General features: G+C 36.9%; 1 protein-coding gene across 1 annotated transcript; it reads left to right on the forward strand.

Moving 5' to 3' along the window:
- The first annotated feature begins 2,746 nt into the window (after positions 1-2,746).
- tmem151ba (transmembrane protein 151Ba) lies at positions 2,747-12,405 on the forward strand. The gene is made up of 2 exons (XM_084091941.1): positions 2,747-3,147; positions 8,616-12,405. The coding sequence occupies exons 1-2, from the start codon at positions 3,064-3,066 to the stop codon at positions 10,086-10,088; spliced, it is 1,557 nt and encodes a 518-aa protein (XP_083948067.1). The 5' UTR covers positions 2,747-3,063; the 3' UTR covers positions 10,089-12,405.
- Positions 12,406-14,008: the final 1,603 nt, after the last annotated feature.

The raw sequence follows: 14,008 nt of genomic DNA on the forward strand, positions 1-14,008 counted from the left end.
TGCGGCTTTCAATCTGTCTACAGTGGGAATTCCCCACAGGGAGTGGCAAAAACCCATATCATTATCGATCCAATCCAAACACACATGGAATCTCCTGAAAGCCCTCAACTACAAACCTGTTCTGTATTTTGGGCTGCCAACAACTTCCTTGAACAACCTGTGACTTGATCTGAAAAATCAAGTTATTAAAGTCCCTGAATTGCAACACATCTTTAATCTGGACATTTATGGCTTTCCAAGATTGCATCTAATAATTTTAGAGGAGAACAATTATGTACAACTATAGTACAACTATTCATCCCACGTGCACATGAATGCACAGATTTTGTATTTTAGAAAATCATATATTCAATTCTATCGTGCTTTATTGTTGGGAGATGTTTCATTAAACAGAACGGACAGTATCATCAATGACCAGCAGGTGGCGCTGTGGTCTGACTTTAAATTCTCTACAGGCGTGATTTATGATTGAATGGCTCATTTTTTCATTTGAAAAGTCAAATAACTCCAGAACGTTTGTCACAGGTCTTTTCATTGTCAAATGAACAGGTCATATGACCTATGGTGGCAACAATTACGATTTTGACTTGAGTTAATGAGTATAAAAGCATATCTAATGATTGCATATCCACAGAATTTTAGTTTCATCATTTTTGTCATGGATATTGGCTGCATGAGGAAAAGCACAATATTCCTAAAATATCCTTTGTGCCAAACACTGTTGAATTCACAATGTTTTGAGATTGATGATCAGCGCAGATGCAAAGATGATTGCATTGCACATTATTTACAGTTAATATTCTTGTGCTTTGCGCCAGCTGGCAACAATAGTTTTTAACATACAAATACTGACACTTTTGTATGAACCACCTTTCTGCTATGATGTCAGAAAGATAAATTTAAAAAAATTATAAAGGGGAGGTAATGTGAATAACATTGTTGAACAGAAATTGCAGGACAAAGAATAATTGTAATTTTTCTCAGAAAAAGCATTTCAAACAAACCGATTGTTGTGGGCATATATGCTGTCAAATCGATTAATTGCATCTTATTCAACCCCAATTGAAAATCAGGTTTATTGGCAAAATTTACAGACTTGCAGCTGTTTGCAATGGACAAATTCAAAGAAAAGTAATTGAAATAGCTCACCACAACAAATGTTTCAAGTGGTTTCCCCAAATTCAACTGAAAATGCAACTTTTAATGTCTTCTTCAGTTTCAAAATTATTCACCCCCCTGAATAGAATCCCTCACATCAGCACAACTCTGCAAAACAGGTGTTGTCTCGCTAATCAAGGGCTTCATTAGTTGCACCAGGTGTGCTTGAGCTAGAACACATGAAATATCTGAACTGGCTAGGTTTGTTGAGAGTCACGTTTGACTGCATGTTAGAAAGATGGATAAGTAAAAAAAAAAATGGTTTAAAAGTTAAGAGAAGATCTCATCACCCTTCACAAACGAGGAACAGGATACAAAAAGATAGCGACGGCACTAAATGTTCCTAGAGACACCGATAGAAATGTAGTTCGCAAGTTGAAAGTTAAAGGAACAGTGGTTACACTACTTGGACGGGGCAGAAAAGGGAAGATATCAACGGCAGATTTCTGAGAAAGCAGGTTCAGAAAAACCCTCGAGTGACTGCAAAAGACCTGCAGCAAGACTTGCTGGCAACAGGCACTGAGGTTTCAGTTTACACGGCAAGGCTCGTACTAAAAAGCACAAGAAAAGAGCTCAAAATCATGTAAATAAACCACAGAAGTTTTGGGATTCTGTTTTGTGGTGCAATGAACTGGATCTTTTCGGCCCTCTGGATCAGCGGTACGTCTGGAGGAAGAAGAATGAAGCATTTGCTGTAAATAAATCCTGTGTCTGCAGTTCAGCATGGTGGATCAGTGATGCTCTGCGGCTGATTTATATCCTCTGGCTCTGGAAACCTGCAGTGTGTGGAAGGCAAGATGGATCCACTGAAGTATCAGGAAGTCCTGGGAGAAAACGTCATGCCGTCAGTGGAGAAGCTGAAGCTCGGACGTCACTGGACCTTCACACAGGACAATGATCCCAAGCATACCTCAAATTCCACCAAGGCTTGGTTGCAGAAGAAGTCCTGGAAGAGTCTACAGTGGCATCACAGTCACCTGACTCGAACTCCATAGAAAATCTCTGGTGGGATTTGAAGAAAGCGGTTCCAGCACACAAACCCAAGAATATTCCTGAACTAAAGGACATTGCTCATGAGATTCCTCAGAAACGCTGCCAGAAGCTGGTGTCTGGTTTTACATCTCATTTGCAGCAGGTCAGAACAGCAAAAGAGTTTTCTACTCAGTACTAAAGATGCTTGCCATGAAGGGGCTGAATAATTTTGAAACTGCAGAAGACATTAAATGTTGCATTTTCAGTTGAATTTGGTGAAACCACTTGAAACATTTGTTGTGTTGAGCTATTTCAATTACTTGTGTTTGATTTGTCCATTATTTATCCATTATATATATATATATATATATATATATATATATATATATCCCAACATGCAAATTGGATAATATTCTACTGAAAAGGTAAAATGTTTGTTTTTAAACAGAGACTATGATTTTTTTTTCCATTAGTAAGTTTAGAAATGGGAAACCACATGCATAGAGTCAAGGTCACGTACGATCCTCAGCAGAGACGACTGGGATAGATAAACAACACACTCTCTCTCTCTCTCTCACTCACTCACACACACACACACTCGCCCCCGTTACCTGGATCTGTGCTGCGCATCCGCGTGGACTCATCTCGCGCCTCATTGTCATTCACTCCGCGTTCATGCGCTTCGCTGCTGCTTCATTTTCCATACGATTTCTGCATCTCGCTGTGGATTGGCTTCTTTTATTTGCAACGCACTAGTCTCAAAGCAAATGATCTGGTCAGCCAGCGATCCCGCAAGTGTTTAGTTCTTCTCAGACTCTGAGGACACACGAGTGCGCGTGCTGTGTCAGGATGATTCCTCGCTGAGGATGCACTATGATGGATGACCCATGGCTGTGATGTTCATGTTCCAGTATCTTCCTCTTCTTCTTCATCATGTCTCCAGCAGCTCCGGTCACTGACAGCAGTGCTTCTGATGTCCTGCACGCGCACGAGCACACGGACGCGCCGCGGGAACTGGTGAGTTTCATCCGATGAGGGAAACCTTTGTTACAAACCACGACAGAAGATAATTCATAGTATCTTTATTCTGTATGGTTTGCAACATGCAAGATAGAGAAGCTAATACATGCAATACGATTAATGTTTAATTGACACACACATGATGTGTGTGTGTGTGTGTGTGTGTGTGTGTGCACGTGAGTGAGAGAGTAGATACACAAAGACACGTCCAAATGCAGTGGCAGACAGTACTAGAAAAAAATAACTCATATATGGTCATATTTCACCACATTGTCAAATTAATAAAATAAATTATATTATAATTTATTTTTCTTAAAATACTTAGCATTTATATGCACCTGAAAAGCACTGTTCATTTGATGTGTAATTATTTGTTCATATTTTATGACTGTTTGCTTGTATTTAATAATGTTTTAATTGGGAATTTTCACTGGAATCTAATATTTTGGTGCAATTACTGCCTGTTGTTTTTTTTTTTTTTGGCAACAACAACAACAACAACAACAACAACAACAAAAATCACATGCCATTGTTTATGTGTAGTATTATGTAAATAACGTAAATAAAATTCTTAAAATATTTATTTCAAAATAATTTTATTAAAAAATATTATTTTATAGATTTATATAAATTAAATATGATTGTATGCATTTTTTTAAAATAAAAATAGATTTTTTTTTTTTTTTTTTTTACTTTTCTACATTTTGGGGTGAATATGACCTGCATGTTTTTATGAGATTCACCCAATTCCTGTTAAGTAACATTTAAGTTGTTTTTAATGATAGATCATATATTTTCATAATGACTTGGCTGCAAAAAGTGGGACCTGAATGTATTTCACAGTAGGGCCAATAATGTCTTACTGTGTATTTTCAAACAGAATAAAAAGATTATACTCTTTATTAATACAATGAAGTTGAGGAGCATGTTAAGGGCCGTCCTGACTGCAACTAAACCCCAGAAAGTCATTGTCTGTTATGTCATGTTACTAAAATGACCAACTCAAGAGCACTATAATAGTCTGAATGAAAGTGGGACACCCCGCTCACACTTCCCAAAATATACAGGACGATCCCAGCAGAGAATCCTCAGTATATCTTGACTGAAACAGCCTCAGGGTTTGGGCTTGAGCACATTACAGAGGCTTTGTTTCACTGCTGAAGTGATTCGTCCCCAGTGCTTGATCTGATTGGATGGTTGGGAACACAGAACGTCAGGAATCTCACGCTGAACACATGATTTGGCTGCTGATTAAAGGTGGTGATTAACTCCTGTGATCAGTAGTTCCTCAGAAGTGCTTCCCCTTTGGGTCGATGGAAGCTCTTTATTCAGTAATTACGTTTCAAAGTGCCTACAAATGATATGCATGAACACTTGCACTCAAAGAAAAGTGATTTGAACTATAACCTGTTTACAAAATTAAACGGCATGTAATTCACATTCAAAGACCAAATTAGCTCAATTTATGAAGGTCAATGAGGTTTCGGCATTAACCACAAGCACACATATCAGTTAGTGTCAGAGTAACCCATGGTGTTATTTTAATATCACTAATATACTATTATAGTGTTTGTTAATATTTGTAATTACAGTTCATGTTATAGTTTCAGTTTTCATTGTCATTTCGAGTTTTAGTAATTTTGTTGTTTCTGTAATTTGTATCTATTTTTAATTTAATTTTAGTAATTAAACTAAATGAAAATGAGAAATGTTGAAGTATATGCTATTTTATTTTAAGTAATGCATTTTTAATTTATTATTATTTTAGTTTTAGTTCATGATTATAACCCTGGTAAGGGTGTTTTTTGGTTTATTCCAACATGCAAAATCATTTAAAATCATAATTATTTCAAGTGGATGTTGTTGATTATTTTAAACTTGTTTAGATATTTGTATTGGAAAACAGGACAAAAATACTGAGGAAGATATACATTTTTCGCAATGTATGCAACATTTAACGCCATGACTTTCACAGCAAATTTTAAAGTGTTAAATCCACAGCCTAGTGTGAAAATGAACACTTTTTCTGTTATAAATGGTCCACACTAAATCGAGTTTAACTTGCACTTTAAGTAGTGTTACTTCTCCATTAACACCAGTAGCGTGTTTTCACATATTCAGATTATTTCACATATATGAATTTAAGACTCTCTGCTCTGATTTAAGTCTGTTTTAAGGCCTTGAGGGCAAATTAAGACTTTTAAAGACTCGCAGGAACCCTGGTAAATAAATACATTTACGCCTCATTTGAGCAGCATTAAACAGTCTGTACAATTTTTCTGATTATTTGAATTAATTGATTAAATGAATTGATTGTATTTGACATAAAAGATAACACAGAAACATTGAATATGGTAATTATAAAAATAATCCTAATAAGAAATGCACCTGGAAATCAATGCATGATTGTTTAGATATTCCATCATGAAGTACAGAAAGCTAAATACATAATCAAAACTGAGTCATTATTTTCTCAGGAACATACTGACATGAAAAACTCCTTTTATGAGTCTGTTTGCTACAGTATCTATAAATAAAGGCTTTAGATGACATGCAATTTCAGTCAAAAGTCTATTATAAATGTAAAACCCCTCATATCCGTTGTGTGCCCACTAATGTCAAAATCAAACCCACGCCCTTTAGGTTTGGTTAACAACATCATGTTTCATAAACCAATCTTTTTTTTCTGCAGAATGTCCTCATTCAACCTCAAATTCATTGGTCCCTCTGTGACTTCATGTTAGTGATCACATTTCTGACATACTTGAAAGGATGTGAGGAAACTCAAATACTAAAAAATAAATTGCATTGTATATTAATGTCTGAGAAATACTTCATAAGGGCTACTTGTCATAAGTGCTCTGGCTCCCGCTGAGAGCTCCAGCGGTGCGGGCTTCCAGGGGCCGTGCTAAAAGGTAGAGCGGATAATTATGGAAGAACGTTATCAATTATTTAATGCCTTCTGCCATGTTAAGGGCATAAGACATGGCATGCAATCTCATACTCAAGAAAAACTTAAGAAATATGAAGCAAACTTACTTAAATACATGCAACAAGCACCAAAAAAAACCAATGCCAACTGCTGGCCTGCTGCTTCCACAAAAGCTCCTGAAATCAACTAAATCAGGCAATGTGATGAAACGGAAGTTGCGATAGTCTTTGTTTACCCCTATTTTGACGTATAACAAAGTGAAACACTTTCTGGAACGAGAACAAATGTGGGCGGGGCTTGATTTTGTCTGTGAGGAATTGATTGGATGGTTGTGGTTTGCTATTGGCTGATCTCATGTGAGTGACAGGTTATTGCCCCACCCACATCATCAGAGAAGAGAAGAGGGAAGATATTTTGATTAAAGATTACGAGACACATGAATTTAACAAAAATAATGATGTGCACGGATAAATCATTTATAATAAATACTGCAATATTCCATAAAAAATAAGTCAATTTTGATTTAATGGTGACTTTAACACTTGAATGTTTGAATGAAATTAACCCTTGATATATCACAGCTCAAATAAATACCTTCCAGCTAGGCAAGAGGACTTTAAATCCTGGACTGGATTTTCTACAAACGGGGATGCTTAAATTGATATCAATTCATTTAGCGGATGCTTTTATCCAAAGTGAATTACAAATGAGGAAAATTACAAGCAATTTGTCATCAAAGTCAACAAAATGTTACATGTACTTACCATAGTAATAACAGTAAATTATGCACAATTACATGCAACTAACCCGAAATTTGGAACAGTCAATAAATCTGCAAAAGATTATCTCAAAGAACATGATGGAGTTTTGGTTCCTTCCCACTGTAGGGTTTTAAAACACTAAGAAGACTCGACACAACATGAAACTTTGCTCTCAGTATCACCAGAGGCTCTACACATGAACTCCAGCATTGAGAACATTGTTTGTGTACACAGAGTTTACTAAAGAGAAAGATTTTGATCAACTCACTGTCTCTGTGTCCGCCGGCATTCTGACAGTCAAAAATAGTCGATCTCCGAATGCGAATGAACTGACTCTGAATTTAAATGTAAATTTATGCGAGCTTATTCCGTCCATTAGATCGAAAGATCTGAAAAATCCATACATTTACCCGCCCATAGACCCTCCCCTCAAAGAAATCAGGATGAAAGTGGACAAAAAGAGACGGATTAAAACACCAGGTGTAAACAGGAATGTCTCCCCCTCGTCTACTTGTGATCCGATCGACCAAAACACATCTTAAAGAGGACATATCATGCCAAATGCACTTTTTTAGCAGTTAAATGCATTTTGTTGTATATTTGGAGTGTTTAGAAGTACAGAAAATATGAAATTATTCTCTTCAGGTGCTTCGTTGATATCTTTATATTCTGTTTTGGTCATATTTTTCAACCTGTTCCGATTTTTCTGTTATCTATGACGTTTTTTTAACTATTACGTCACAGTATTTGCAGCGGAACTGCCAAATAAGGACATTGACTTCCGGCCCACCACTTCGAGCAATCCGCCATTTTTATTTCTCGCTGCAATTTTGTAGTCCAAGCTAAAGGATGCAGAAGTTATGAGAGGGTAAGTTAAAATGTTCAATTGTTGGATGTAGTAACCCACACGCTTCATTACACCGTCTAATGTAGATGAACTGCCGCGCTTGTTACAGGACGCATGTTTAACTGAAAGAACGGGCAGAGAGAGAGACCCGGTCGCGCGCGCTCACTCTCTCTTCAGAGCCAGGCGAAAGTGTAAACAAGACTTCACCGTCTCCAAACTAGACGCTGTCTTGCTCTCTCTCCCTTGCACATATTAATCAAAATAAATCGACACGGTGGTAAAAGGTCGGAAGACCAAAGTTTCATGTGTAAATACAGTACACACCATTGCGATACATCCATATGAAGACGTTGTTCTACAGGTTCGTCGTCTTCATTTTCATCTCGCTCCAGCTCCGACTCTGGCTCGAACATGTAAGGCTGGCTGGACAAGTCTTCCGTTGTTGACATTTTGTTAATAACGTGTGAATAAAAAGTTTCTGTGCCGCAGATAATCGTATCTCTGCTATCAAACTACAAAAATGGCCGAACGGGGTGGAGTTGAACCGAGTGTGGGCGGGGTATGAAGTGTCTCAATTGTATTTAAAGAGACCGCACCAAAACGAGTTGCTCTCAGACGCACATCAGAAAAGGGGTAGAAAAGGGGCCTGTGGAGCTATAATAATGAGGAATTCAGACCCAAGCATTGCAGTTCCGCTTTATATAGACTACAAATGTATGATTTATATGTAAAAAGGAACAATTTAAAAGCATGATATGTCTCCTTTAATATCAGGTGTAAGCAAGGCATCCATCACATTTTTTTTACAGTATAAGACATGCTTTCTTGAATTTTCCCTATAGGGGAAAAAACTGCCACAGATCTATTTCGCACTTCTCCAGGGCATTTTTTTACTTCTCCTTTTCTATTATTTATATCTTTACAGCAACGACCCTTGAAGCAGTCCCTGAGCAAGTCCCTGTGTCGCGACTCGCACTGGAAATGCCTTCTTCTGTCGCTTCTAATGTACAGTTGTGTGATCGCGATGACCTGGTGCCAGGTCACGAAGGTCACGCGTCTCTCCTTCGACAGCGCCTTCAAGGGCAAGTCCATGATGTACCACGACAGCCCCTGCTCAAACGGCTACATCTACATCCCAGTGGCTTTCCTCGTCATGCTCTACGTGGTTTACCTAGTGGAGTGTTGGCACTGTAACTCACGCAGCGAACTTCAGTTTAAAGTAGACCTGGAGAGCATCGCCGAGCGCGTGCATCGCATGCAACAAGCCACGCCTTGCATCTGGTGGAAGGCTATTAGCTATCACTACGTACGGCGGACGAGACAAGTAACTCGCTACCGCAACGGGGACGCTTACACGACCACGCAGGTTTACCACGAGCGCGTGAACACGCACGTCGCCGAAGCCGAGTTTGATTACGGGAACTGCGGGGTTAAAGACATTTCCAAGCACTTAACAGGCCTAGACAGCTTTCCAGTGACCAGGCTACGCTTCACCAAGTGCTTTAGTTTCGCTAACGTCGAGTCCGAGAACTCCTATCTGACGCAAAGAGCGCGCTTCTTCACCGAGAACGAAGGACTTGATGATTACATGGAAGCTCGAGAAGGAATGCACCTCAAAAACGTTGAGTTTAAGGAATACGTGCTTGCATGTGCAGATCCGGATCGCTTGCCTTGGTACGCGTCGCAGTTTAGCTTCTGGTTGGCGGCGGCGCTGACTTTATCCTGGCCGTTGCGCGTCCTAGCGGAGTATCGCACGGCGTACCTTCATTATCACGTGGAGAAGCTTTTTGGGTTTGACTATGTCGCCGTTACGCCGCTGGACGAGAGGCCGTTTTGCCGCCACATCCCGCGGGTAAACACCATCGACAGTACAGAGCTCGAGTGGCACATTCGCTCCAACCAGCAACTCGTTCCCAGTTACTCCGAAGCCGTGCTAATGGATCTGGCACAGCAGTCCAGCTGTAACACGTTCTCGTCTCGCGGGATTGGCGCGGCCGGTGGAAGAGGCTTCGGTGGATACCGGCAGAACTGTGAGCGCTGTCATCGGTCCATCAGCAGCTCTTCGATATTCTCGCGTAGCGCGTTGAGCATCTGCAACACTAGCAGCCCGCGGTTACCCTTCAGTGGCAGCCGGTTCTCGCTGGGACGTTTGTACGGCTCACGTCGGAGCTGCCTTTGGAGAAGTCACAGTAGTAGCTTAAACGACCCCGGCTGCCCGACGGAAAGCACGCAATGTCTGGCCGGTCAGTCAGCCAATGAGGAGAGCCCACCCTCTCCACCGGCCTATCAGGACGCGCTGTATTTCCCCGTGCTGATCATCCACCGTAACGAGGGCTGCCTCGGTCATGACCGCCATTCACTGCACCGTAACGGATCCTGTGTGGAGACTTCGTTATAGCGTTTGCAAAAGGACGCTATAAATCCCAAAAAATTTGTTTGCAAACTGATGATTCTTGATTTGTGGAACAGACTGGTACTGAAACTGCTATGCCCAAATGAGAGAATGCTTAATTGTACAATAGCACAAATGTACAATAACATTGACATTGACAAATGAAAAATTGTTCACATTAAAAACACATTAAGAAAGTACATTGGGTTTCATTTGAGTTCATGTTGACTTTAAATGAAAATTGCAAATGGAATGGAACTTTTTTTTGCCCGCTTTGGTGATTCAGAAATGTCAGTTTCAGTGGTTATGCTAAAAATCTGTACTTTCCCCCTTATGATAGCACAGAAATAACTTTAACAAACACTGAATGGGACATTGGCCTAATTACATTTCTTCATAACAAATGCAGTCTGACTTTTATAAGGATGTTAAAGGAATAGTTCACAGAAAAATTTACATTAATATCCCATAATTTATGTCTGGTCATACGGCTGTTACCGGAAGTAAGAGATTATAGTTTATAAAGTTATAAATATGAATATTTTTCATAGAAAATGCATTGTTTCACTTCAGAAGGCCTTTATTAACCCCTTGGAGTCATAAGGATTACTTTTATGATGCATGGATGAGCTTTTTTGGGGCTTCAAAAACTCAATGCCATTACATATTTTTAAATATAACTCTGATTGTGTTGAAAAAAGAAAGTCATATACAGCATGGGTGAGTAAATCATGGGATAATTTAGATTTTTGGGTGAACTATCCCTTTAACACACTTATTCATCTGCCTCTTAAACATCTGCCAAACTACTTCTCACATTGCATTTGAAGTCAACATGAAATGGCATTCACAACCCATTTTACTTCCATAATAGAACATCTTTTTAAGTACAACAAAATATTTAATGAAAAAAAAAGAGAAATGTAAAATGATCATTGTAAAAATGTAAAAGTTGATGAAGATGAAAAGATGAAATTGAAACGTCATTCCAAAAAAAAATATTTGCAATAACATGCATTGACAAATCGTTGACATCAAAAACACATTAAGAAAGTTAATGTAAATGAAAATTGTTTATATTGAAAAAAAACAACAAAAAAAAAACATACTTTGGTCATTCAGTCAGAATGCAACAAAACATTTTTACATTTTTGCAATGTATATATATATTCAACAGCTTTGAAATAACGTGTTTCCTAAAAAAATAAAATCATTATGAACATAATCACTTTTATTAAAATTAAAAAGGATGATACAGAACAGATGATTCAGTAAAAAATTCTTACAAAGTATTCATAAACCCCTTTCTTTCCTGATCTATTTATGGCAACAGTGTCGGTGCTTTGAATAATTTAATACATGCAGCCTGAAGGACATGAGAACCTCAAACAAAATACATAATCTTTGAAATGTCCTGCTAGATCATTAATAAACATTATCTTATACATGTAAGATAATATTTAATATATAAGGTAGGATCAACTAAAGCATTATTTTATTTAATTTTCACATTTTCTGCAACTACCTCTTTTTATATGGAAATGTAAGTGCCTCAGACTGTATTATTTTAGTGTTTATGTTGAATTATTTAAAAGCTTATAACTGTTGACATTGCATTTATATAAATGTAAAAGTTACTGTGAAAAGAAAATATGTCGTAATCATTTTGAGCCGTAAGATCGGTCCCTCGGAAAAGCTAATCTAAAAATAAGCCCCACACACAAATAATGTTCAAAATGAATCTTAAAATTAGAAATATAAATATAGATGTTCATGTTCTGTCAAATCTTGAAACTGCAAAGTCGAGGGCAAATATTTGCTGCAGAATATAAATGTGTCTTTGTTCACTTACTGTACATCAGCACCAAAAATGATCCTTTGTTTTCAGAGAATCAGAACTCGTTTGTATAAAGCATTGGCAAAATAATCTATAAAAGCCCAACCTAACTGCATAATGTATGACAGTATAGAGTTAACCTCTGCATGACCTCTGACCTCCGACCTCTGAACCTCCGACAGATAGTTTCCAAATCACTTCATCCTGAAGTTTTGTTTTTATTATTATTAATTTTCAATAATTTCATAATTATGATATTCAATTATGTCTGGGTCATATTTCACTCACAAAATTAAAAGGAAAATATTTTGCATAATTAAACCACTTTTTCAAGACAATTTCCCTTTCAAATGGTGATTACTATATTTGTGAAATTATAATAATAATAATTTTCTCCAAAAAAACAACAACACAGAAATCTGAATGCTATTTTCTTTATGCAATTTCTTATTTTATTCTTTTCATTTTAGGACAAACAATTATCCAGTTTGGAAGTTTGAAAGTTTGGAATAATTAAGATTGTTTAATGTTTCTGAAAGAAGTTTATCATGCTCACCAAAGCTGCATTTATTTGATTAAAAATACAGTTAAAAGAGTAATATTGTGAAATATTATTACAGTTTAACATAACTGTTTTCTATGTGAATATATGTTAAAGTGTAATTTATTCCTGTGATCAAAGCTGAATTTTCAGCATCATTACTCCAGTCTTCAGTGTCACATGATCCTTGATTTGATGCTTTGCTGCTTATTCATTATCAATTATTATTGGTGCTCAATTATTAACTTACATTTAATCATTTAGCAGACACTTTTATCCAAAGCGACGTACAATTGGTGGTTCTTACCATTATCAGTGTTGAAAACATTTTTTGTTTAATATTTTTGTGGAAATCATGATACATTTTTCAGGACTTTTTGATGAACAGAAAATTCAATGCTTCTTAAATTAAAGACATAATAAATGTCTTTCACGGGAATAAATTACATTTTACTATATATTCACAGTTCTTTCAAGTTGTGATAATATTTCACAATATTACTGTTTTTAATGTATTTTAAAATAAATAAATGCAGCCTTGAGCAGAAGAGACTTCTTTTTCAATAAAATAAAATAAAATTCGCAGTTATTCCAAACTTTTGACCGGTAGTGTATTAATTCAAGAGATTCATCCTAGTATGTAAATTAGAGGACCAAGAGTTTCCAGGTGACCACATTTTGTAACTTTGGAAATAAAATATGTTCTATGTCTTGATATATTATAATAGGAAACTTTTATGTGCACAGAAAATGTCACAATTTTGAAGGTAATTGTTTATTTGACCATTACATGTGTGCATACAGTAAACGTCAATGTGACTTTGGATGTATTGAATAACGAGATATTGTGCGTGTGTGTGTGTTAATAATCAGTATCACAATGCTGAAACAAATTCTAAATGACAGAAAGTGATTATTTCTCCTGAATGTTTTATGACATTGGCTGGAAAGTCTATTCATTAAATATCCCACTGACCAAACGATACTTTATAATCATGGATGATTATTGTAATTCCATGGACGATGTTCAGTGGAAATAGAGCTTACACAATAACCAGTGTCATATATCAGTCTGTAAACACTATGTTGCCTATATAAAATATGTGGCATATCTCAGGTTGGATGCCAAACATGTGTGTACAAATTGAATAAAACTCCTGGTCTTTTGGTGAATTTGCATCTGTGCGCATTATCTTTCATCAAAAATGTAATGAAAGCAATTTCCTTTTCGACTAATGTCGCCTGGTCTGTGTGGACTAGTCAAAAATGAGAACTAATAAGCTATTAGGCATTCATTCAGGTCTGGCTCCAGGTACTGATAAAAGATTTTTGTTTTGTTTTTTGAAAGCTCAACAAGGCTGCATTTTTAAATCAAAAATACAGTAAAAACAGTGATATTGTGAAATATTATTACAATTTAAAATAACAGTGAATATATATTAAAGTGTAATTTATTCCTGTGATCAAAGCTGTATTTTCAGCATCATTACTCCAGTCTTCAGTCACATGAAACATTTCAAGAATCAAATCAAGAAACATTTCTGATTA

Source organism: Abramis brama, assembly GCF_963993115.1.
Source record: "Abramis brama genome assembly, chromosome: 18".
NCBI lineage: Eukaryota > Metazoa > Chordata > Actinopteri > Cypriniformes > Leuciscidae > Abramis > Abramis brama.

Coding starts and splice junctions, on each gene's coding strand:
- tmem151ba (XM_084091941.1), top strand. CDS start 3,064: ATGTCTCCAGCAGCTCCGGTCACTGACAGCAGTGCTTCTGATGTCCTG. Junction 3,148..8,615: donor CGGACGCGCCGCGGGAACTG/GTGAGTTTCATC, acceptor ATATCTTTACAG/CAACGACCCTTGAAGCAGTC.